This window comes from Amblyomma americanum, chromosome 1 (assembly GCF_052857255.1).
Source record: "Amblyomma americanum isolate KBUSLIRL-KWMA chromosome 1, ASM5285725v1, whole genome shotgun sequence".
NCBI lineage: Eukaryota > Metazoa > Arthropoda > Arachnida > Ixodida > Ixodidae > Amblyomma > Amblyomma americanum.
In genome coordinates this window covers 556,944,552-556,971,802 of record NC_135497.1, presented here as the reverse complement: position 1 = coordinate 556,971,802, position 27,251 = coordinate 556,944,552, and the positions used below count along the sequence as shown (strand labels likewise).

The window sequence follows — 27,251 nt, the reverse complement described above, 5'->3', positions numbered from 1 at the left end:
ATGGCAGTACTTGCGTCGACCGCTAGGGGACGAAAAAGCGGTAGACAAGATGGCCGCCTCCAGTGTGCTTGCGTTACATTTCAAAACATCGCGAATAGTTCGCAAGACGCCAGCATACGAAAGGCAAGTGAACGTTTCAGGTTTACCAAGTGATTCAATGCGTGCTATTGTTGGAAATGTGGCACAGAAGTTTCGTAGCTGGCCTTGCGTGACAAGCAAGTGCGTGAGCAACGAGCGCAAGAGCGGAGGAAAGTTTTGCTTTTACTTGCATTAAGTACCAGCAGGCTGTTTTTAAAATGGTGGAAGATGAGCAGCGCACGAAAGCAAGCCTTTGACGGCACTGGTGGTCATTAATTTCAAACGTCAGGTCCTCTAAGTTACACCAAGCATTGGATGTTTCAGTTCTGTGTGTGAATTGAACTGCAGTGAGCCTTTCGTGTTGCCTGCCGCGTCTGCATGCTACCTTGCACTGAAAGTTGTGTCAGTTAAAGAACTGTGCAGTTTGTCTTTCGCCTTGCCTGTCACGTGTGCCTGCTTCTTTGCACGTGTGCCTGCTTCTTTGCATCGGACGCAAGGAAATCTGCCTGCTGACTACGCAAGATCATTACGACGCATTTTTGAATAAGATATAAACGCATGCTTTTGCCTGGTTTCACCCATTGTGAACAAGGAAGCCGTAGGGCTTCCGAAACGTCAATACGTTTCTTTAAAATTTTGACTTGGTCAGTGACCCTATGTTTTTATTATGCCTCTACCTGACCAGACGACGTTTCGTCAAACTCTTGACTACATCAACATACGCCATAAGTATGGGCAGCCAGTCATTACAAGCATCCGCCATTTCATTCGTAGTTCGTCAAAACTGGCAGCTTTCCGAACGCATCTGCAATTCAACTTGGCCTGTAAGATTCACCGTGTGACGCCGAGATCCCTTCGTCTGCACAGACCCGTAAGATCTGCCTTTGGACACCAAGTGATCAACAAAGCGGAGCGCCTTCTCGTCCAAGCCCGCATTGAAGAATGCAAACTTACTCTGAAACGCCTTGACAATGATGTGTTCTGTGAAAGGCGCCTCCTAGAATCTTCGGCTCCAGACGTTTTTCACGAGATCCAACTCGTTGCCAACCAAGAAGCCCGCTTGACAAAGGAAAAACACGAGAGGGCCCAGGAATCGAAGCTCGACAAACTTACCTCCGAAAAAAGGGGCATACGGGCGACACCATTGTCTGAGGTACGGAACCTTTCCTCTTACACTCTGACTCCGAGCGAAGCCCAGGTTCTAAGTCACGGACTGAACTTCAACCAAGGAAAGCCACCAGATTCACGAAAAGTGATCTCTGCCGTTGAAAGCGCTGTTCAACTTTTAGACGTTGGTCTCAGGGATGAAGTCCGTACGAAGGTGATAGGGATACTTTCACGTATACGCAAGTCTGACCCTGTGTGCCCTCTGTCCTCAGAAGAGCGGAAGTCACTAGAAAGGCTACGCAGTAACCGCAGGATTGCGATACTACCAGCCGACAAAGGAAACGTCACAGTTATTCTTGACCGTGAGTCTTATAAAGCCAAAATTGAAGATTTGCTTCAGGACCCGGAAACTTACAGCCGCCTACCCAAAGACCCCACTTCTAAAGTCCAGAGGGACCTTCAAAAGCTACTGTCAACGATTTTTCAGTTCCTTCCACCGTCAAAAAGAAGCCTATATTACAAGCTACTCTGCACAAACGGATCGGCGCCAGCTATCTACGGGCTGCCGAAAGTTCATAAGGAAGGTGTTCCGTTGCGTCCTATTGTGGATTTTACAAGGTCTCCACTCCAAAGTTTGTCTCGCTACCTGCACAAGATTTTATCTCCTCTAGTTGGCAAGACCGAGACGCATATACGGAATACAGTGGACTTCATTAACAAAGTGAAGAACGTCGCACTTGAAAGTGGTGAAGTGATGGTTTCCTTCGATGTTTGTTCCCTTTTCACGTGCGTTCCGGTTGACCTGGCTGTGGAAACCTGCAAGCTTCGTTTGAACGAGGACTCGTCTCTTGAAGAGCGCACACCTTTCGACGTACCCGACCTATGTAAGCTTCTTTCCTTTTGCCTTGCCAACACATATTTCTCGTACGGTGGCAATTACTATCGACAGACCTTCGGCACAGCCATGGGAGCATCAATTTCCGTGACGGCGGCTAACCTCACAATGGAAGCCATCGAGACGAAAGCCCTAGAAACATTCGAGCCACGCCCTAAATTATTCGTCAGGTACGTGGATGATTGTTTTTGCATCTTAAAGAAACAATACGTCCAACGGTTCTTAAACCACCTCAACGGCATAGAAGCCTCAATCAAGTTCACTGTGGAAGAGGAGGCGAATGGCTGCATCTCTTTTCTGGACACCCGTGTGACGCAAAAACCCACGAGCCTGGAGTTCACCGTGTACAGAAAGCCTACGCACACAGGCCGTTATCTTGACTTTTATTCTGTCCACCCGATGGCACACAAGCGCTCTGTCGTCTGCTCTTTAGTCGAAAGAGCAATAAACACGTGCTCGAACGAGCAGTCCCTGAAGGAAGAGCTAAAGACTGTTGAAAGGGATTTGGCGAGAAATGGCTATCCAAGAAGTTTTGTGGCAAACACAAAAAAGAAACTACTGGAGCGACCGCCACCTTCTGACGTCGCCAATGCTTCTAAGCCAAAACGCGCATCCATCCCCTACATGCCACATATCAGTGAAGCACTTGGTCGGGTATTCCGAAAGTACGGCGTGCAAGTTGCCCACGTTCCAACAAGCAAGCTTAGAAACGAGCTCGTCAATGTGAAAGACCCGCTTCCCCCTGACAGATATCCTGGGGTCGTGTACAAGATTCCGTGTGAAGATTGCGACCGGAATTATATCGGGGAATCCGGAAACTGGTGCAGACGGATCCAGCAGCACAAAAATGACGTGGCGAAAGGACGCAGTGCTGCTAACGCTCTGGCCGAACACGTGCAAGAGACTGGACATGTCATCAATTGGGACGGGGCACGTGTGCTTGCCAGAGAACGAATCACTTCTAGACGCCTGTATCTAGAGTCCTTGATGATACAAACCACTCCCGGTACACTAAATCGGACGCAAGGAAATCTGCCTGCTGACTACGCAAGATCATTACGACGCATTTTTGAATAAGATATAAACGCATGCTTTTGCCTGGTTTCACCCATTGTGAACAAGGAAGCCGTAGGGCTTCCGAAACGTCAATACGTTTCTTTAAAATTTTGACTTGGTCAGTGACCCTATGTTTTTATTATGTGAATTCCCGGCGTTCAGTTCCGCTTCAATCTATAATAGTGCCACACCGAAACTGTAGGATCGTTCACCAGTACGCAGCGTAAACGATCACGCCAGGATATCGCGGAGAGTTCGGGATATTGGTAGGCATGCTAGTTTTTAGGTTTAAAAATAAGGCATTTTTTGTTTTCAGTACTGCCCAGAGCATGGTCTTTGACAGCATGTCAAAGGCAGCAAGCCTTAGCCTAACGAGGCCCCACAACCCATGTAATTCTCGCCGGCAAATAAAAGTGAAAAGCGCTACGAACCAAAGTACACAGCTAGGTATCACCTTGCGCTTATGATGTCTGTACACACTTACCGCAGCACCTTCCTGTCTCAGACATTCCTAGATGACATCATGGGCTCAGTCAACATGGTTTTGCAAAGACATTAATGGGCTGTTTTGGGCTACTGTTTATGAGGTGCCAATATTTAAGTGTACGAAGAAGTTCTACTATCATATCGACTGCACAGCGAAGTTTTCACTTTTTCACGCATTGCTATGCGTGGGGATCACATACGTTGTCATTTGAAAAATGCACAGCAATTACAACTGTGCTAATACAACCACAGGTGTTTCCACCACCTTCCAACGCGTAATCTGGGACTGTTTTATTGGTTAGACCGCAAAAGGATCAGGGCTGATGTTGCTTGTACTGCCTCGCCATTTAATTCCTCATGCATTGAACTTCTATGCTGTAACTGTGCTATAAATTGCTGTGCACCTAGCCAAAGCAATCGTTGCCCTTCCCCGGCCACCGCGGTGGCTGAGTGGTTATGGCGCTCAGCTGCTGTCCCGAAAGACGCGGGTTTGACCCCGGCCACGGCGGTCGAATTTCAATGGAGGCGAAATTCTGGAGGCCCATGTGCTGTGCGATGTCAGTGCACGTTAAAGAACCCCAGGTGGTCGAAGTTTCCGGAGCCCTTCACTACGACGTCTCTCATAGCCTGAGTCGCTTTGGGACGTTAAATCCCCATTAACCAAACCATTGCCTTTCCCTGATGAATTCTCAACAGGAGATTCATTTAGTCAAAACACTCACAGGTTTAAAATAGGAGTATTTCGTGAGAAGGGCATATACAGAAGGCGAAGGACAGAAAAAAGCGGCATACATATAGGACATCACTTTTTAGAGAGAAGCTCTTGAGCGCATGTTCCTGCATTCAGCGTCCTTGGCACAGTCTGCATAACTGATTGCCCAATCCTTCACCCTTGGCATGGCAGGTAGTAGCAGAGCGAAACGCCACGTGCCAGGGACAGAGTGGAGTAAAGCAGCTGAATGGGCTAGTTGGTTTTGCATCTTGGTGAAAAAACAGCGCACAAGCAGACACAGACGTTTGTCCCCTTCTTTCTGTCTGTGTCTGCTTGTGCGCTGTTTTTTCACCAACAGAGTGGAGGAATGGGCAACCGGAAGGTTGCTAGCATCATAACACGTCGCCTGCCAGCAGTGGCAAGTGGCGTTTAAAGAGCTGCACTCAAATTTCACATTACCCACTATTGCAATCATATATCCATATTTTTTTTTCAAACTTCTGAAGCTTCACCATAAATGGAGTACACAATACGCAAGTGTGTAGGGTAAGAAGTTACAGAACTGCACATGGCACAAAAAACCATATGTAGTACAATATAAGGCTTTGGAGAATAGTACACAAGAAATTATATTTCTGCTGTTTATAGGAACATTTAAAACATGACTAACAAAGTACAAAACAGCACATAATAAACCAAGAAAAGCATAGCAGCACTTTAAGACTGCAGGGTCATGAATCGGTGTGATCAGAAATATCATTCCAGCAACTTATGGCTTGCGGCAGGCCAGTCAAATTAACAGCTGTGGTTCGACCGAGTAAGTGCCTAAAGCCACGGTCTTTATAAAGACAACGGGATGCACAATGTGGTTCAGCTAGGGGAAGGTTAGAACGATGCATGACAAAGTAGGATGCCGTTTTGCCATGCAAGCAAGACTGCAGCTGTTCCACTCAGGTATGTGATTGTGTGCAAAGAAGTAGAGTCAAGGGAAGGGGCCGTTGCAACTTTTAAACAAAGCTTATCTTCCTCTGTAATGGCAGATGTTCATGTTGAAGCTGTGTGGTGCAAGCTGCATCTGCAAGAATGTCTCTTACATGTGGATACCATCTACACAATTTAGAATTTTGGAGGAACATATCTTGGCTCTAATATATGCTCAAGCACGTTTGGAAGTAAAATTATCATGGCTGGTGACCTGAATCTTGCTGGTATAAACTGGAGCACTGAATACCGGAAGTAGAGAAACAAATTGCGTATAAGATTTTATGTTCACCTTTAGCCTCAAACAGCGTAATGAGTTAATTCTCATATATACAGAAGGTTATTCTCTACATTCATAGATCCGTGGGAGTCGTCATACCGCTCCTGGCGCAGTGGTGCAGCGATGCGCCACTGCCCTGCGATGGCAGGTTCCCCCAGTGGTGGGCCTTCTGCGGCCCCACTTGCTCTTCCCGAGCGACCAATCATTCATTTAACTGCCACCTGCCACGGTGGGCAGTCTGCTCACTATCCGGTGGGCAGGTTGTGATGACATCGCATGGTCACGTTGCCCACCTGCCTCCTAGGTTGCTATGTAGGGACCACCTGCTAGAGCCATGCCTGTTTTTTTTTGCTCACTATGCTGACACCAGATGTTCTGGAGAAGGGGGCCATTAACGCTATCACTTTAACATAAAGGTAGATAGCAGTAGACAGTCATGTTCATTTGAGTGCATTGTTTGCTCGAAAGGTACAGAAAAATGAAAGGGTCAAGACTATAGCTGGAGGTAATGCAATGGTACCATGCAGCTGATTCCATTGACGAATGGGGTGGAAGGGAGGTGAATGAAAAAAGCAATTAGATGGAGGAAAGGTACATTCCTCTTTCAGTTGATCAATGCAGGTAAAAACATGACAGGTCGGCGTGATATGGCACCTAGCAAAAGAAGAATGACTATGCTATTATTTGTGAAAAAAGGACAGAATGGAAAATATTAGCCGTCTTTCGAGCAGAGGTAAGTTCAGATATTTGTTCCATTTCTTTTACACTCAGTAATTCTTAGATATAAATTGGGCAGGCTCATCCTGCAGGCTCCAGTTTTGTTACTAAGTATCTGTGATGTCTGTTCCAAATCAAGCAGGTATATTCCACTTCGAGCACACTAATGAATTTTATGTTAAAAGCATTGTGTCTGGGTTTGCTAAACAAAGGTTGCATGTAAGGAATTCAGATACTTTCGATGGCTTGTTAAAGGGGTCATGGTACCATTTTTCAGACTCAAATTGTTTATTGCATGTTGTTTGCTAAGCATCCCTGAACAAGTAGGCAATATATGAGCTGATTTATTGCAGCAAGTAATTTGTAATTTATTTTTTAAAGTTATCCTGAATCATGCAGGAGTCGGGTAACACTGTCGTACCCTCGATCTATGATGACACAAACCAATGGTCGCCTGAACTGCGCATAGTGAGGGTAGGGCAGTGGGTTGCATATTTTTCAGGCTAGGGGTGTGGAGGGGCGATGCTGGCGAGAGAATGAGGAGCCCACACCCCACAACAGGGGGACAAAGGCAACAAAGGCCTGTGTCCTTCTGTTTTATGCCTAGCTTCTGCCGGATCTTGGAGACTTCACCACAGTGTGCCACGGTGGGACTTGAGTAGGTGCATGTTATGCTCCACACCGACCGTGCGCGGCAGTTTTGGAGTTGATAGTGCTATCGATTTATGACAACACTCAGGCTGCATCAATATGGCCGTCACTGGCAGAGGGGAGGGGCTTAGAGCCGATAACTTCTGATGATGATGATTATAAATTTTTATGGCGCAAGGGCAGCTATGGCCAAAGAGCGCCATGTCACAAGGTATTTTTTCTTTTTCTCAAGGTGGGGTCAGAGACCCATTTCCCAAGCATTTCGCCCTAAATAAGCCGAGCACCAGACCAAGGGAAAGCTTGTACCCATTGTATCACCGGTGGGTACCCGGCGGCACTGGGGATCGAACCCCGCACCTCCCGCATACGAGGCGGATGCTCAACCACTTGGCCACCGCTGCGGTACCCGATAACTTCTAATTGCAATTTCTAGCTGAAATGTGCGCGTAGGACCGTACGCCTTTTTTTATGTATAGGCAATAATTCCGTGGCTAGTGGCTCTAACGTAAAATCATTTGTTGGTAGAACATGTCACGAACCTTTTAATAACCGCATCTATTTTACTGTTCCAAGAAAGGTCTGATGTTATGTGAACCCCTAAATACTTGATGGTGGTTACTGATTCTATGGTACCATTGTTCAGAGTGTAATGGCATGGTGCAGGGCTATATTGCAAAATCGACGGGCGTCAAAATCAGACGCAAGAACAGCTTTTAAATTTCAGAACCTGCGTCAGACGTCGAGATATTGAACATGAGTATAGGTTCTGAGAACTCAATTAGCTTTTCCCACATCGCATATTGAAAATGGGCGGCTTTAGAACATAAGTGATATAGGCGCAATTCCTGTAACAGTGCCTCGTGCAATGCCTTTTATGAACATGTAGTGCGGGAAAGGCAATTTTTACGAGTTGCCAAATGGATGTTTTCTATGGTCTATATCACAAATTACGACACTGTTTTAGAAGTGTTTTAAACTGAATTTGCCTGCTACGTTGAAGGTTTTCAATTTGTCAGTATAATCATGTGCTCTGAAAACAAAAAGTTAAGAAGTTCAGTTTATATCTGTTTATCATTTCTTTGTTTTAATATGTACGTAATATCCGCCTTGCTGTATAATCAACCTGCATAGATGTACGTGCCTTTCGTAGCTTCTCAAATAAAAATTCGTTTTCAATAATTTGAAACACCATGTTGTGTGTATGCATATATAAGCTATTGTGTGTAGAAAAAGTTTCTAGAAAAATACCTGGTGCAGTCATTTCATCCGTTTGCACGATGAGGTGTTCCTGTTTCTTCAAACACTTCTGTCGCCATTTAGGTGTCAAAATAAAAATAAGGTGGCCACTAACTCACTACAACATGGCAGAGTTTCTCTGCTGTGTGTTGCAACAAAGAGAGTTCAAATAAAGGTAAAAGAATAACTGCAGAACTGCTTGCTGGTCATCAAAATGATAGCACAATAGTATATCTGTAAGAAAAACACCTGTGCGTATGTGCTCCATTCACACCTGTAATGCAGGGTTGCAGTGTGCAGAAGTATTCTTTTGAAGTGATCATGTGGTTGCGAAGCACGATTCTGCTCTCACAATAATCCCACCGAGTTGTAACGGGAGCAACTTTATGAAAACAGGCGACAGAATACTTGATGCTGTTGGTCCTGCGGGACGGCGTTTGCTGTCTACATGAATTACCAGCTCGCAATTCTCTCTGGGCTTGTGTTTTCATTAAGTTTACACTAACACTTCTCAGCCGAAATCAGTGAAAAGCGCAGCCGAACCAGAAATTGGGGTACTGCGCTGCTAAGGAAACAGAATTGTGCTCTTGTCTTCTCTGTGCTATTGTGGACATCCAAACCTGGATTTGTGCAAATAAATAATACAACAGAGTTACGTGGTCATGTCTTCCTTTATTTGATACTACCAAAAACAGGTTCCTGACAAGGAGGTCCTGGCAAAGCAGTCATGTTGTAAGCACTCTGCAAAGAAGCGACTATCATGTATTCGGCACAGATAACTGCACAATGAAACCAGTTTGGTTAAAAAAATATATGCAGAAATGTATAATATATCCACAGAAAGGGAAAAACATGAAGCAGTAATATCACATAGCGGCTACAAAACACCATGCAAGACCAAGTATACAGCCACGAAATTACCATAGCCAAAAGGAGAAAGGAATAGAAAGGTAAAACACGATAAAACAGCAGGAAGAAGTTTTGGAATCCTCTTAAACAAGACGGAAACCAACATGCAAAGAAAACACAAGGCTGTAAAAAGTTTTAATCGGTACCAAGACAATTAAAAAACACGAACTGGTTTGACTGAGGCATTCGTTCGTGCCAGATCCATACCTTGGTTGCCTACAGGGTACCCCTGAATATGCAAATGGAAGAAAAATGCGCTTATAAAAAGGAACAACTCTAAGGGAAAGAAAGCTTGGAGATGAAGAAAAAACAATATGTGATGCCAGGCATTACACATCTGGTTATTACGCAGTTACCGCAAGCTACAGAATTATCCAAAACTGTTCTGCACTTAGATGAAGCAAAAGAAACGAAGCATACATTTAGGGCATTTGCAAAAGTAGTGAGAAATTCCCTCAGTCCGACTTCCACTCTGGCAAAAAGGGAAAGCACTGTTTGTTTTAGTGTTAGGTGTGACGGACCCACCGCCACCCGCAGACATGAGAAATGTCTGCGTCGTTACATCATATTACACCTGTTCACACCATGCAAGTGGCCACAGCACTAGCAACACCTCTCTCGCATCACATCCTGGCCTGTTTGTGCCACTTCCCTAGACTATGAATACATTAGGACCTTTTTGATATGTTGCCAGTTGATAGCTCTCAAAATCGCGAACAGCAGAAATGTCTCCTCCTAGAATTACAAATACAACACCATGCGACACGTTTTCCCAGCTGCCAAAGTTACAATTCTGACGAATTCTGGTTCGTATAATGTTTAATGACTAACCGTAGGTGCGCAAACATTTAAACGGGCCAAACATGGCAGCACGAAACATGAAAAACTAGGATGCAGCAGGAGTCACTTACTGCGGTGTGGTGTGTGCGATGTTGGCACATGCTATAAAAACCCTGGGCAGTCTAAACTAATCCGAAGCCCTCCAATACGGCGTCCCTCGCAACCCATGTGTCAATTCACGACTTTAAACTGCATTGATTCAAATACTACTACGATGCGCTTACATACGAGCGGCCGAAGTGCGGAGAAGGCAGCATTTAAAGCAAGGCACTCACTAAGACAGTTAGCTGCCACATCGCTTCCTTGCACTGCGCAAGTGCAAGAAGGGCGAAGCATTTGAAGGTGACCAGGAAGAGATTTTGGCTGCTTTTACTACTGACAGACCGAATGCCTAGCGAATTTCGTTCCGCACTTGAAACAATGAACATGTGGACTGATTTCTGCGAGCTCGAGAAGCCATTGAAAGCTTATGCAAAGAAATGCCAGTCGACATTTGAGCTGTCAGCTGCCAGAGCGCTTTTTTGCACTGCAATTGTGCAAAGGGGTGAAGCATCTGAGGATGACCGGAAAGAGATTCCTTGGCTGGTTTTACTATCGACAGACCGGATGTCATCAAATATTCGCCTGGATAATGTGGATAACCACCCGCAGACATGAGAAATGTCTGCGTCGTCACAGCATATTACAACTGTTCACACCATGCAAGTGGCACAAGCACTAGCAGCACCTCTCGCATCACATCATGGCATTCATGCAACACAAGAGCAACTTGAGTACAAGTGGCGCCAGCACTGGGGGCACCTTTCAATCACGTACCACCCAGGCGAGTTAGTGCCACTTGGCTGCACACCACAAATGTACACACTGAGCACACCACTGGAAAGTTTTACACTGTAGAGCCCAACGTATAAAACCAGGCATCGAGTGCTCACTTTTCAGTGGGCGCGGAGGCACGATGAAGAAAAGCATCAATGACTTACGCACCTTCTTCGTTCTACAGCTCATCGCAGTGCTGGCAGCTGGGACGACAGCAGAGGGCCCCCAGCAGGAGACTACTTCGGCTGCGGCGGGACCTGGCTACGATGCGGCTGCATCCTGTGAAGCCGCTTCTGCTTCGGAACCGCCATTCCTCTCGACTGGCTTCGTGGCCATATGCCCCCTTGGGATCCACCACTGCGCACCAGCAACATCAACGTCATCACAGTCGGAACGTATAAAACTAGGCATCGAGTGCCCACTTGTCAGTGGGCGCGGAGGCACGATGATGAAAAGCATCAATGACTTACACACCTTCTTCGTTCTACAGGTTGGTTATCTTTCCAAATTACCGTTTCCTTGCTTGAAATCGGATAACCGCTTTATCGTCGTGCTTCCGTGCCCAGAAGCAGTGATTGCGCCTTTCTGTTCATTGTTATTGCTCTTTAGCGGCGACATCGAAAGCAATCCGGGTCCTGAAGATCTTGCGCAGATCTTGCGAACCTTGAAAGACATGAACGAACGCTCCAAGAGAATTGAATTAGCGCAAAATACTATGTTGGAAAGCATGTCAAACTGAAACAACAGCAGCAGTCTGCTTCACAGGCGATGACGGAAATAAAGGAAAGATTAAAAAAAGTAGAAAATCAAACTTCTGTTTTCGAGCACTGGCAGCAGGACATGAAAGAGTTGCATGCCACAGTAGAGCGCCTTGAGAAAGACAATATTGCGCTTCGATCCCGTCTTGATGATGCAGAGGACCGATCTAGACGCAACAATTTAGTCTTTTATAGCATAACTGACAGTGCAGAAGAAACATCGTCCGAATCAGAGCAAGAAGTTCTCGAACTTATAAAGAACACTATGAAAATTGATATCTGTAGTTCAGATATTTTCCGTGCACATAGAATTAGGCGTTTCGCCAATGACAAAACACGACCACTTATAGCAAGATTTGAGAACTATAAAATAAAAGAACTAGTCATGTCGAAACGGGAGTCGTTGAAGAATACAGGGAAAGGAATTGCTGGAGACTTCTGCCCAGCCACGCGTAATATCAGAAAAAAATTAATAGAGTTTGGCAAACCCAAAGGCGGCATATCCTTCAAACTCGGCTATAAGAAAATTTTTATCGAAGGAAAGTGCTACGGCTACAACGAAAGCGAAGGCGTCATTTACGAAATCAGCAATTCCTCTGGAAATGCGTCTGAAAATGCTCCTGAAAATGCCACTGAAAACGCGAGTGAAACTCAAAGCAGAACTCTCCGCTATGGTCGCGGGAAGTCTACTAGGTAGGATTATGAGAGGGGAGGTGCTTCGAAAATTCTCGCCTGTTCAGTTCTTTACACAAACATACGTAGTCTTTACCCAAAAAAAGATGAATTATGCGCGATGATTGAAGACTGTAATGCTGATATTATTGTATTAACCGAAGCATGGCTAAACAGCAAAATAACAGATAGTGAACTGTTTCATTGTAAAAATAAATATGTTGTCTTCCGGAGTGACCGAACTGGCAGAGTTGGTGGTGGTGTCCTAATTGCTATTAATGAATGCATTGATTGTTTTGTTGTACCTGTTATTACTAATTTAGATCTAATGCCTAAATCTTAACTTTAAAAAGTTAATAGTAGGCGTATGTTATCGATCTCCCTCGGCCAACACATCCTTCTGCGACAACCTACACGATTCTCTAAATCAGATTGTCACGCGTTTCCCTGGTGCTGAACTTTTACTTCTAGGTGACTTCAATTTTCCGAATATCGTCTGGTCACGTGATCACCCCTTTTCTAATCCCTCGTCCGCTGAATCCAATCTATTTCTTTCCGTTTGTTCAGACTTCAGCTTATCACAGATCGTTAGTTCTCCTACACGTGTAACACCAAATACATCATCAATTCTCGACCTTATTCTTTCGACAGTAACAGACAACTTATCGACTGTTTCGCACCTGCCTGGGCTGAGCGATCATGATGTCTTACATTTCACGCTAACGGTGACTCAAACAAAAACGAGCAGACAAAAAAGAAAATTTCGTGATTTTAACCAAGCTGACTGCCCTGCCATCAACAGCGAACTCTGCTCACTTCTAGATGTGTTTCTGCCATCATATCTTGATCGGTCCATAGAAGCTAACTGGGGCATGTTCAAAAATAAAATTTCAGAGTTAATCATCCGATACGTCCCCCTTAGAACCACCTACACTAGCAACAAAGCACCTTGATATAACACTCATCTAAACAGGTTATCGAACAAGAAAAAGCGTTTATTTCGTTCAGCTAAACAGTCCTCAAAATTATTTCATTGGTTAGCGTACAAAAAAGCGGCCAAATCTTATGTCACGTCTTTAAGGTCAGCTAAGTTTTCATTTTTAAACACTACTCTTCCACAGTTACTAAAAACTAATCCAAAGCGATTTTGGAATGTCATTCGAGGCAACACTAATAAGAGTGTCTTATCACTACTCACCAGTTCTGGGGACTCAGTGCCGCCTCATCTCTGTTCAAATGTGCTTAACAACACATTTATTATGTCATTTTCATCCCCAGTACTCACCACTCCAATGCCGGTTTTGAATGCTACCAATTATCAGATCATGGACCCCATAATATTTGAGTCAACAGGTATCAAAGCTGTAATAAATAACTTAAAACCCAAATTATCTTGCGGAAAGGACGAGATCAATATTAATTTTTTGCTAAATACGGTGGAATACAGTTCAATAATACTAGTGTGCATTTTCTCACAATCGTACAACTCTGGCACTATACCTATTGACTGGAAATCTGGAAAAGTAATCCCCATCCACAAGTCAGGTCCAACACATGATCCCCTCAACTACAGGCCCATTTCCCTTACATCTGTACCATGTAAAATCATGGAGCACATTATATACACACATCTTGTTAACTTTCTTGAAAATAACTTTTTCTCAAGTGCCCCGCATGGATTCCACAAACATTTCTCTTGCGAAACTCAGCTTGTCTCCTTCACTAATGATTTGCATGCCTATCTAGACTCTGGTTTTTCAATCGACTGTATATTTCTTGATTTCTCTAAAGCTTTTGACAAGGTAAACCATGCGCTACTTCTTCATAAACTAAGCTTCTTAAGCATTGACCCTACAGTAATTGATTGGATTCGCGCTTTCCTCACGTCCCGCGTTCAGTTTGTAACTACTAATGAAGTTAACTCACCTTCGGCCCCAGTCCACTCCGGCGTTCCGCAAGGGTCGGTTCTGGGTCCTCTCTTATTCTTGATTTACATAAACGACTTGTCTTCTTGCGTTTCTTCTAAAATTTGCCTATTTGCTGATGACTGTGTTGTGTACCGTAAACTTACTGATAATTCCGATGTCCTATTAGTTCAGAATGACCTTAATAAAATTAATGAATGGTGCAGTACATGGTGCATGCAATTAAATATTAACAAATGTAAATCAATGAGGGTATCTCGCACTAACTTATCAGATCCCACGTATACTCTTAATAACGTCTTATTAGAGTCTGTGACATCATACCGCTACCTTGGTGTAACCATTACAAATGATCTCTCTTGGAAATCACATGTCAGTTCCATTATCGCCAAAGCCAGTCGTACTCTTGGATACATTCGTCGTAATTTCTCTGTTGCACCATCATCCTTAAAATTATTAATGTATACAACCTACATTCGTCCCCAACTCGAATGCGCATCATCTGTTTGGGATCCCGGCCAAGTAACTCTCATACAGTCCCTTGAGGCAGTACAAAATCGCTCAGCCCGGTTCATCTTAAATAACTATCAAAGGACAGCCAGCGTTACTAATATGAAAGCATACTTGCATCTTCCGCCCTTATCAACTCGAAGAAAGCTATCTCGCCTCACACTTTTTCATAAAATATACCACTATAACTCAACATTGCGCTCCTTGTGGATTCAACCCCCATCATACATTTCATATCGCCGTAACCAAAGTAAAAAGGCCTACATTCCACACTCAAACACGGTTGCCCATTCTAACTCGTTTCTTCCCAGGACTTGCAATGATTGGAATAACCTATCCGCATCACTAACAAGTATAACTGAAGAAGAAAATTTTAAATCCGCGTTGCAAAGCTTCTTTCTTGCATAGTGTTAAACCATTTTTCATTTGTTAATCTTCATTGTGTACTGTGTTCCTTGTTACATTTTTATTATATTTTTGACACCAATGCCGCCTTAGAAATTATATTTTGTACCTTGTTATATTTTCTTTTGTTTTATTGTTTTCTTCATGTGCTAACTTTGCCTTGTATATGTATCCGCTCCTCCCCTCTGTAACGTACATCTGTACCCTGAGGGTATCTTAAATAAATAAATAAATAAATAAATGCTTTTTCACAAGGCACAGACAGACACTGCTGGGACAGGACAGACTTTTCAAACTAAACACTCTAAATGGATGTCGCCCATTCACACTGCAGCATTCATGGAACACAAAAGCAGCTTGAGCACAAGTGGCGCCAGCACTGGTGGCACCTCTCACTGGTGTACCACCCAGGCCAGTTAGTGCCACTGCCTACATAATATCACAGGTCAGCACACTCACTCACGAGTGCACTCGTATCGCATGCATGTGACACAAGTGGGATAACGTGAGTGTGAGTTGGTGGTCGCGCGTGTGAGCGAGTCGCTGTCAGTACGAGTGGTCATGAGTGTGAGTGCGATTGAGTGGATGTGAGTGAGAGCGTGACTGGGCTGCCTTCCATGACGATGAGGTGTGCATAATATAAGGACAGTTACACGCCTAACTTTTTAAAAGGCCCCAGACCAGGTCTGCACACATAATGAACAGAAACATTTTCAATGTGTGGCAGTTTCATGAACTGAGAGTTGAAATGTAAACCTGTACTGAGTTTTCAAATTCCAGAAAGCATACTGAACTCTTAACTGTGTCTAATTATCTGCCGTTTTCTGAACATATAAGCAGGCTCAAATTAATGAAAAAACTATTCCATACCTCCAATTACACAAAGCAAATTTAATTTTCAACTGCTGCCTGACTTGACAGCTGTCAAACATATTCCCAGCCTAAGTTTAAATGACAGCTTTGTTTACTGTATTTTTTCCTTTCATATATCAGTGCTGGCCACCAAAAGATGAGCTACCAAACAAATGCCACACTCCACAAGTGTGCATTTTATAGTGTCCTCCCTCCAATAACGCGTTCCTTATCATGCCCACAGCGTGAAGGTCACTGGTGATCCCCCATAGCTGCTGTACCCTTCTTTTAGATTTCTATGCATTTGTATACTTGTTACACGAAAACAAATAGACTAAAATTTAGGGTGTACATAATAGAAAGGTTGAATAGTTAGCGAAGCTGCTGCGGTTGCTCATTGTAATTGTATTCAGGAGAGCTTTACGTAGTCGTGCTCTCTCAGAATGTGGATACATGGATCATAATTCGCGATGCGGATAGGTGGACCCTGTTGACATTCAAGCTGTTGTCTCACATGCTCCCCTTGAGAACATGTTCCAGCTGATGTAGAAGCGGTGGCATTGCTGCGTTTGGGCCAATACCTTGACTGCTTTTCTTGTCGCTTATTGGCAGGAGGTGGCCTAGGCTGAGGTGGTTCCTCCTCTTTGTCGGCACACCCACTGACAACCTGCGCAAGTTTGCTAATGTATTCACGCCCCAACGCTCCCACTTTTGGGTCGGTTGATGTTTTTTTACTGAATTCGCGTGTAAGAGCAGCAAGCTCCATGTCAACACCTGCAAGCACATTTCAGTCTTGTGACTGAATCATGTCACTTTGAATGCTCTCAAATAGTGCTGCAGGATCATCCACTGGGAATGAATCATTTGCAGATGTGTCCTCACTGACTGACTCGTGAACAGGAGGTTCATTCAGTGAGAATGAATGATCATCTGCAGATGCCAAAACAGAAGATGGATCCTCAATGATTGGATCGTGAACAGTTGCATCCCTTCTCCGCAGCTCCCACTGCACAACTGCATGGATATGGTGGCACATTTTCATGCACAGATAAAATACCTACAGCTGCACTGGAGCCTGTGGAAACAAGTGTTACATTCAGGGCAGCTAAGCATGTACCCTGCAGGCTTCAAGCATTTCTGGGATTCCATTTAGGTAAGTGCAGAAACATGATCTCACCGAAAAACAGCGCGCTTACACGGAACACGAGAAAGGAGACACGCACACACTTTCTCGTGTCCCGTGTAAGCGCGCTGTTTTTCGGTGAGATCATGTACCAACTGGCCCGGCAACTGTCCTTAATGCATAAACATGGTTACGCACAAACGAATGCTGCACAGTATGCATCGGTGGCTCATTTACTACTTTAAACATCTCGAGTTTTGGCACAAGCATGTATTGAAAGTTGTTTTCTTTCAGTTAGCATTCATTACATTACGGCTTTATTGCATAAACGTCATGCAACAACGTCAACTGCAGAAACTCGAAATTTCTGTCAGTTGCACTTTGCAAGATGTGCACGGCTTTGTTTTTCAGCAAGTTGTCCGTGTCTCATTCTATTAACGACATGTGGACTAATACTCTTATATTGCACAAACAGCTTACACATTTTTGCTTTCCTTTAGAAACAAGGAACCTGCTTTACAAGACTAACATAAGACCAATGCTGGAATATGCTTGTACTGTCTGGGACCCGTGGACTGCGACAGACATAAAGAAACTAGAAAGAGAACAAACCTTAGCAGCCCGTTTCGTGGTTCAAAATTATACTCGGTATTTTAGCGCATCCCAAGCAAAGGAAACATTAGGCTGGAATACACTTCAAAATCGTAGAAAAACATTCAGATTAAAATTTTTGCACAATATATATCATTCTAAAACCGGCCTCAATCGTGATAGCTACATAAGGCCACCGGAGTACACTTCTGGCAGGCGTGATCACCCACTTAAGATTAAAGAGTATAGATGCAGAACGGAGCTTCTTAGGATGTCATTTTTTCCTAAGACGGTCAGTGAGTGGAACAGGTTGCCCGGCGATGTTGTATCGCTATCTTCAAATGATGCCTTTGCTTCAGCAGTATGACTTGAATTTTTTTTTCTGTACTTTGTGCTTGCGTCAACAGAACCGCTTTGTTTCACTTCGCACATGTACGGTTATGCTCTGCTTCTTTGTTCCTTCTTTTTGTTGTGACGGCGATTTGCCCTGATCTGTATCTATATAAACTATATTCTATATAAACTGCTGTTTGTCAATGATATATGTACTTCTTCCCCCCCCCTCCCCCCACTGTAATGCCAAACTGGCGCTGTGGGTACTGTGATAAATTAATTAAATAATTAATTAATATAAATAGGCAAATATGTCAATATGCACCGGCTAAACTCTGAAAGCCGATTTTACAATAGAAATGCAGCTCCAAAAAAAAAAACAGGATTTACTTGATATTTATTTTGCAACACATACATGAAGTTGCTTTAAAAAATCAGTATTTTCCACAGGTAAATAAATGAAGACAGTAACATAAGGACGCAAACACTGAAGTTCAGCATAATATTTGCTGGAAGCTCAGCAGAGGAATGTGCGGCACACGGAAACCTTTTTTTATTGCCGAGTGCTAACTCAGTGTTGCGGCTGAAAGCAGCATTCTGAGAGGCGTTGGTTGGAACACACATGGAGTTTATTGTGACATTCGAATGGCATGGCTGCTAGATTGCGCCTACTTTATGCGTTCCTCACACGTTCTGATTCTTCATGCTTGTTGACGACAGCATTCATATGGATCTTGCACGCGAGAGCCAGGACTCTGAAGACAATACGCACTGATAGGCGGACTGATTTCCTGCTCTCAACAAAGGAGGAGCCTACATTACTTATTGAATCGTGTTTTCCTTTGCTTTACAGCTTCTTCCTTTGGTACCCTTGAAAACACACTGCTCAGCGGTGGTGGGGTCTGCATGAGTGCAGTCTCCTTGGCCTCTGATGTCCTGCTTGCCTCTACCATGACCATGTTCAGAAGTGTCTGTACGTACCCTAAAAAGAAATTTGAGAATGACATGAAGCAATGCTGCTTTGATAACAAGTAAAACCATTTGCACGTACCATATGTTGGTTGTTCCTTTACAGGGCAAGCAGTTGCTTTTCCTCCTGTGGCCTTTGGGTATTTCGAGTTCCAACGGGCTGCACCGTCCAGTCGGCAGGCTTGACTTCGTGCACAGTTTTCATTGTAATGCATGACGGCCAACTGGGTTCTGATACAATGCTCAGTGATCAAGAGTACAGTAAGTAATTACATGTAACATTGATTGTCTCTTGCGCAGGTCATATATAACGGCCTGTACACTGTCGCCCCATAAGGTAACCATGTTAGTACAGTGTAGCAAACTATGAATATGTGTGGAGTAGGAATTCTTGTGTATAACTAGTTGCCACCACAGGTGATTTGTTGTTTGAGAAACACTTATTATAATAAGGATGTTGACCTTTTGGTTATTTTTCAAAAATGTGAGAAATTTTGGTGAATGTTTATTTCAGAATGCAGCTACTTTTTTTTCATTGGATCAAATATTCTTTCTTCTTTTTCCGTGGCATAATACACTATTTCAGTATGCTCACAAGTGGTTCGAAGTATATCTTGACCTTTTTGCAAGCACACACAGTCCATTCTGGTGCATTTAAAAGTATGGTTCTAGTCTTGCAACAAAAAAAAAATATGGCGCTGTCATTCTGAAATGCAAGCGGTCATATATTTCTAAAAACCAGGCTGCCTAAACACTGTTTACGTACGGCGCTTGGCTGACCAAATGGCTAAGGAATCATGCGGTGTCTCTATTGCTCACAGTGATGGAACTGCTGCTGGCCTCATGCGTAGCCAAAATATATTTTCTTATCCATGGTCATGCATGCCTTCACATCAGTGTGTTTACATGAATATATGTAAACACACAAGCAAATTAAACAGACTTGAGATGTTGAGATTTACCTTGCCTTCATACCAAGGTATGAGTACTGGCAGTTCTTTGGGGCAAAATGCAATAAAAGGTTATGAAACGTTTCCAGACCATAAGTCTGGTGTTTAGTTGATAGCTTCAGCATGTCTGCCAATAGGACCTTTGAGGTAGCTATGTTGTTTAGCTTTTCAAATGCTTTCGATTCTGAAAAACAGGAGAGAGAGTGAAACAAATCAAAGTTGAGTAAGCAAATTGAGTACTCTTGGTGTATTCCCACTGGGCAGACAAGTCTCACATTGATCAAACAGTGCTCACAGTGATCAAACAGTGAAGACTCGAAGTCAAATTGGAAAGGTTCTGCCTGGCTTTCTGCTCTTGGCAAAAAACTTCGTGTCAATAGAGCAAGGATGGTACAATGGCATGGTTTGATGGCATAGAAAGAGTGAAAAAACATTCGTATGCAAAGCATAACATTATGTGAAAAATGCTGGGCTATTTATGTTAACGATCCTGCTTGACTCAGGGCAGTCACATACTGGTCAGAATAAATCAGTTCAACAATACCATTTCTGCTCAGACAGAAATAAGAGACTTGAGATAAAGATTAATGAATTGAGTTAAGAACATTTACACTATCTGAGCAAAGAGCAACACGGAACGAGAGAGTGGGTGCAAAAAAATTTTCTGAAATATTACATTTCAGAAAAGGTTGAAATGCTCTTTGTTATCGTTTGATGACACATGTCAGCTCACTATTAGAAAGTCTAGGTGGTCTCCACTATGGTCTTTTTTCACAGATTGAGTTATTTAAAGACGTTAGAGCTCACAGTTAACAATGTACAAATTTTCTTTGATGGAAGAAATATTGAACACGAAGGAAGCACGTGTACAAGTTTTCATTTTGCCTCGTGTATTTTTACACATAATGAGCATTACCACCCTTCCCAGCTTTCGATTCTAGCAAAGTGTTCAAGCAGAGTGTTTTATTGCTTTCCAACATGTTAAATTTTTCTATATTTTTTTTCTGCTAGGCCTCTACTTACCCTTTTTGAGCCACATCCGGCACTCAGGCTTGTCATGAAGGCAGGCTGGAAACAGTGCATCATTGTGCACATGCACATCCCTAATGTGGTTGAGAAGCGATAACCATTTGGGAACAATGTGGTCACTGTGCCCGTGGCTGGATGCAGCTGACCAGTATAGATGGTTCTGAATGGACTTAGCCCAAAGCTGCAGGTCCTTGCAATCACGCCTATTAGATACGGCAGTCACTTTCTTGAAGACACCTAAAAGGCATAATGCAAGAGCTAATAATCAGTGTTCACATTTTATTACAAAACACACTGAACAGAAAACATTGCAAATGACGATATTTTCACCACAAAATGTGCTGCTTCAAAGTACCTTTTGCAACATGCCAAACGTCAAACTTGTGCTGGATGCCTGGTCTTTCTCTTCGCATGTGCGCCTTGATCTGAATATGTCGGTCTGTCACAAGAGCTTTCACAGTGATGCCTTGGTTTTCAAGAAATTGCAGGCCACGTTTGAGGCCTTCTAGTTCCATGTAGCAACTGCCTCCTACTTCATTGGACTGCAATATACAACATATAATTGTTTTTCTCATGATAGAAATTGCCAATATAGAGCAGAAACAAAAGTAATCATAACTTCTGCAGCAGACGGCATTTAGCAGTATGGAGTTAAGAGGCCGTCCCAGAAGGCTAAAGTAAAAGGAAAACAAACCTGGACAAGCTCGAAGTTCAGCAATTTGTTGTTTTGGACGTCCAACAAAGAATATGTGCCAAATTTAGCACTGAAGCCAGGTGAATCGGCTCGCCCATCGCCGGCAAGGGCGACTTCTTTGCCCCTGACATCCTTCAACAACTGCTCTTGCTGCTGCCTCCAAACCTTCAAAAAAAGATTTTTGAAAGCAGTGAGCACTTGCCGTGAAATCTTCAATAAGCATAACTTTTTCAAAACAATTGCTTACTCTGTCGATTGCAGGCCAAATATGGATCTTCTGAATGAAGAAGAATGTTTTGTCGGTGACTACCTCAACACCAATTGATGACAACATTCGCAAAGATGCAGTGGGGTTATTGCCTGAAAATAAAAGGGCAGCACAAAGTTGCAAGTTTAATACTGGCTGTTGTCTCACAACATCCTGATTTTTCCAGCACAGTTGGTGCCTTGAAGGACACCAAGCATGTATTTCAATAAGAGTTCCTTCGCAGCGAATGCTGCACGTGCAAGGTGCAAGACACGTGTGGCACACTTCAAACAATGCTTTCAGGTGCTTTTTCTGAACTAAAACTATTCCTCTCTCAGAATAATCTATGGCCGACTGCTGCTGCGAACATAGGTGCCCATCACAATTGTCACACCTGAAAAAAAGCAGGATTCTTATAGTGAAAACTTGTGAAGCAGTGGCATGGAGTTTATATTTGTGCCATCTTATAAGCTCCATAAAATGGTACCTCAAGCTAAAAGGTATGCAGCAGTAAGAATAGCAAAACATACTCGTGCCAGGAGTCATTGTCAGGGCTATAGTCGTCGTGATGTTCGGGCTCAGGCTCACAATTAGTAAGGCTGTCATCCTCTTCGTATGGCTCTACCATAAAATTCACTTGGGTAGCTGCATCCACCAGGAAGCTCCCAACCTGGACACCTTAAGAGAAGGGAACATGTATTCAACTAAATATTTTAGAGCTCATTGTCATAATTTTCATTAAGAATAAAGAAGAGATCCATTCGCTTTAAAATATTTTGAAGCTCACAACTACAACTAAAATATTAAAGTGAACATTCCATATGTGCTCGATATGAAGACATGCACAAAAAACATGACAAGATTACCCCACCGACTGAAACACCTTGAGGCTTTGTCTGCGTTTTTCGTGATGTTTTCGGTGCTTTCACATATGCTTGCAATCCTTTGCAGAGTGTTGGTAGCCGCACCACAACTTGGAAGCTTTTTTCAGTAGTGTCAGGAACATTATTTGCAACATCATCTGCCTCTGCCACACTTTCTGCTACAAGTGCTTCGCTTGGGGATGGTGGTAGTGATACGGCAACTTCTTGAGGAGCTATGTTTTCGAGCAGCTGTACAAGGACCTGAAAGAGCATGAAATGCGGGCAGCACAAATGCAGGTTTATTATGAAAAGACACGCATGCATCAAAATGCATGAAAACCACAGACAAAAGCTTTTCTTTCTTCAGTATTGATGACCTCATTGTCTTAGACCACATCCAAAGAATAGGAGCCTCGCAGAATTTAATATACACAGAAATGCCCTTTTGTGCACTCTGCTCTTTTGCATCCTGAAAGATGCGACACTATATTCAAAAGAAGTTCTAACACTATGTTCAAAAGAAGTCAAATTTATACCAGTTAAACAGAACAGGCTTGAATTGCGTCAATGTAAAGCACACAGAAAACTACTTCCATTGCACTGATGTGGTGCGATTTAAACTACTGGAACATGAACATTTCAATAGATATATGGTAAGAAGGTGAATCAAAAACTCTGACGAAAGGTGCCAATTCTACGCTGCACAGCTAAACTTTCAGTTACTGCAGTGCTGCTAGCACGTATTCCAAACCAAAAAAAATTTGGTGGATGCCTAGGCTTAAAAAGTGGGACGAGATAGCGTGTTGCAGCGTTACGAAGGAGTCGACTGAACGCCGATGGATGGATGGATGGATGGATACGGCTGAACCCTTTACATCGGGCGGTGGCTCAAGCCACCTAGCCATGTCTTGTGAAATTTTACTCCTGTCTTGCTTTTAGCCACCAATCAGATAACCTTCGCTTGGTTACTTCTAACCTCTTAAAATCCACTTTCCCTTCACTATCCCTAAACCCCAATGCCTTGGGTAAGTCAGCCCCGCTGCCTTCCACTGTAGGGTGAAGCCCTTTACAGAAAAGTATCAAGTGTTCAGCCGTTTCCTCCTCCTCTCCACACGCAATGCACAAAGTGTCTATCTCCTGGTACCTGACTCTATACTTCTTAGTCCGCAAAACTCCAGTCCTGGCCTCAAACAACAAAGAACTTCCCCTACAATTATCATAGATATTTTCTTTGACAATTTCCTGTTTAAAGGTCCGGTATGTTAAGGACAACGCAGCGAGCCATGGAAAGAAAAATGATAGGTGTAACGTTAAGAGATCGGAAGCGGGCAGAGTGGGTGAGGGAACAAACACGGGTTAATGACATCCTAGTCGAAATCAAGAGAAAGAAATGGGCTTGGGCAGGGCATGTAATGCGAAGGCAAGATAACCGCTGGTCTTTAAGGGTAACGGAGTGGGTTCCAAGAGAAAGTAAGCGTAGCAGGGGGCGGCAGAAGGTTAGATGGGCGGATGAGATTAAGAAGTTTGCAGGCAAAGGGTGGATGCAGCTGGCAAAGGATAGGGTTAATTGGAGAGACATGGGAGAGGCCTTTGCCCTGCAGTGGGTGTAGTAGGGCTGATGATGTTTCTAGTGCCGATTTCGTCAGCATCCCTGTTTTCCACAAAGCTCTCTCTGTTCCTTTAACCTTTTTCTTAACCGATAATTGCTGATTTGCCCCCTTACTGCTGTCCAGATATTTGCTTGTCAATTTTCTAGTTCGCTTTCTCCATTTCGTGTCAACATTCTTTATATACAGGTATCTGAAAACTTTCCTAGCCCACCGCTTTTCCTCCATCCTTCTCAATCGTTCCTCAAATGCTATCTTACTGCTAGCCTCTCTGCTCTCGAAAGACGCCCATTTCATATCACCCTGTACCCCCTGATTTGGTGTATTGCCATGTGCTCCCAAAGCTAACCTCCCTACTCCCCGTTGCCTAATTTCCAGCCTTGCTTGAACATCTGGCCTCATACACAGGACCGCATTCCCGAAGGTCAGGCTAGGAACCATCACCCCTTTCCAGATCCCTCTTACCACTTCATACCTATTGTAATTCCACAGTGCCCTATTTTTCATGACAGCTGCATTCCTACTAGCTTTATTCATTACATATTTTTCATGCTCTGTCAGATACTCAACACTGTTATTTATCCACACCCCAAGATACTTGTACTCATTCACTACCTTTAGCACGAACTCCTGTATTCTATGCTCGCCGCCCTCTTCATTAAATGTCATGACTGCAGATTTTTCCTTACTATACTTGAAGCCTAATCTATCTCCCTCTGTACTGCATATGTCTAACAACTTCTGCAGGTCTTCCTTGTTGTCAGCCATTATCACTATATCGTCCGCATATATTAGTCCCGGTAATGTCTGTTTAATCAATTCCCCTTGCTTGAAAAAAGATAGGTTGAAACCTAGTCCGCTCCCCTCTAGCTTGGCCTCCAAACCTTGCAGGTACAACATGAACAACAAAGGGGACAGAGGACATCCTTGTCTAAGCCCCCGCTGTATCTCTACAGGCCCTGATACATTTTTTCCCCATTTTATGAGCACTCTGTTACCTCTATATATATCTTTTAAAAGATTAATTACTCCATTTTCCACATCCAATGTGCCCAATATGTCCCACAAACGCTCCTGAGTAACGTTGTCATAGGCTCCCCTAATATCCAGAAATGCTAGCAATAAGGGCCTATGTTCCTTTTCCGCAATTTCTATACACTGTGTCAATGAAAATAGATTGTCCTCCAACCTCCTTTGTTTCCGGAACCCATTCTGTAGTTCCCCTAGCACCCCCTCGTTCTCCACCCAAGCCTGCAGTCTATCCTTTATAATTTGCATCACCACCCTGTAAACCACAGACGTCACTGTTATGGGGCGATAGTTACTTACGTCTGCTTTGTCCCCCTTTCCCTTATATATCATGTTCATTCTACTTAATCGCCATTCATCGGGGACTTTCTCATCCACTATCATTTTGTTCACTACCTGTATTAATGTTTGCTTGGATTTTGGTCCTAACTTCTTCATCAACATAATCGGGATACCATCTGGTCCTGTTGATGTGCCACTAGGAACCTTCTTCTCTGCCCTTTCCCACTCTCCTTGCTCAAGTGAAGCTATTGCTGTAACCGGTCTATCCTCCTTCGATAAATTATGTACCACGTGCTTTGCTGAAAATTTTTCCGTCATCCTTGTTCCTATGTGTTTTATTGCTTCATCCCCTTCTAGTCGAATACCCTCATCTGTAACAATAAACCTTTGTTCTAGCCTAGTTTTATTACTCATTGCATTTAGATGTTTCCAGAATTTTTGGGCTGCTTTTCTATCCTTTTTATTTACTTTTGACATCCATTGGGCACCCTTTCTTCTAATTTTCTCATTAATCAAATAGGATGCGTCCCTTCTACACTTTATGAAGGTATCCCATTTTCTGTCTACTTCGGGTTTTGGTTCCCCCCTCTTCTTGGAATATCTGTGTTCCCTGGATGCTTCCTTGCGCTTTTCTATTGCCCTCTTGACCTCCTCAGCCCACCAACTCTTGGGTTTGCATCTTTTCCCTTCTAGCTTTACTCGCACCTTAGCTAGCTCTAGCTCCTTCTCTCGCTACCTCTAGCGCCATCACCTGTTCGGCGCGACGCCTTGACCGTTGGACAATTTATGGAAAGGAAAGGACGCCTGTCTCACATATCTCGGTGGTCACCCGAAAGTAATATTTCCGACGCGCGGTGCCGGCAACTACAACTACTGCTACGACGACGCCGACGGCGTTTCGACCGAACGAGAGATACGCTGTTACGTAAAATTGCCCCGCCGCGATAGCTCAGTGGTTATGGCCCTAGGGTGCCGATTTCTAGCACGCTGATTTCGATGAAGGGGGACCTGACCCGGGCGTGGCAGCCGCATTTCAGTTTTGAGAAATGCATGATGTAAAAGCGGGTAGGCGAGCTCTTCGCTACTGCGTCCTTCATATGGCTACACACGGTTCGCAGAACGCTGAACCACAGAAACAAGGAACCGCTAAATACACAAGCGTGCGTTAAAACACTTACCTCACGCCGCTTTCTTTTGGCGAAGGCCGCTCTTGGAGGTGGCGAAGTGCTTCTGTTGTGTGGGAACACTGACGGAACGACTCCGGGTTTCAGTCGCGCCGATTTAATTGAAATACCGAGTGTCCGCATCGTTCCCAAGCTTCGATGATAGTCACTGTCGCGGAAATGGTCGGAGCACAACACAGTTGATTTCGTAGGCACGAAGTTTTTCCTTTTCACGGCAGTGACCCACCGCGCAGAAAGTTTCCTGTCCTTTGGGAACGTACGTGTAGAACACCACGTCGTCTCGGCCGCCAGTGTTCGCGCAACCGAACGCTGCGTAAAACGAAGGCATGACTACGACTAGTCGCTGCACGCACTCGGCACAGACGCCCGAACCAGAGAAAGTAATCGGCACTGGCAGATGATTGCGTTGATCCGTCGTTCACCAAAGCGCAGGCCGAAAAGGAGCAAGCAAAGCGGGACGGCCG

The 27,251-nt window shown here is 43.9% G+C and overlaps 2 protein-coding genes across 2 annotated transcripts; one reads left to right on the top strand and one right to left on the bottom strand.

Annotated features, from left to right (window-relative positions):
- LOC144129983 (uncharacterized) lies at positions 1 to 18,907 on the top strand. Its single transcript, XM_077664035.1, has 4 exons — positions 1 to 123; positions 10,949 to 11,254; positions 16,887 to 17,039; positions 18,787 to 18,907. Exons 1-3 carry the CDS (start codon positions 1 to 3, stop codon positions 17,037 to 17,039), a joined length of 582 nt encoding a protein of 193 aa, XP_077520161.1. The 3' UTR covers positions 18,787 to 18,907.
- On the bottom strand, positions 17,047 to 27,251 carry LOC144116359 (uncharacterized). The gene is made up of 10 exons (XM_077651129.1): positions 26,782 to 27,251; positions 22,694 to 22,946; positions 22,353 to 22,500; positions 21,823 to 21,935; positions 21,576 to 21,740; positions 21,237 to 21,423; positions 20,876 to 21,118; positions 19,865 to 20,036; positions 18,985 to 19,133; positions 17,047 to 18,915 (listed from the first exon to the last, which is right to left on the bottom strand). The coding sequence occupies exons 3-10, from the start codon at positions 22,426 to 22,428 to the stop codon at positions 18,752 to 18,754; spliced, it is 1,269 nt and encodes a 422-aa protein (XP_077507255.1). The 5' UTR covers positions 22,429 to 22,500; positions 22,694 to 22,946; positions 26,782 to 27,251; the 3' UTR covers positions 17,047 to 18,751.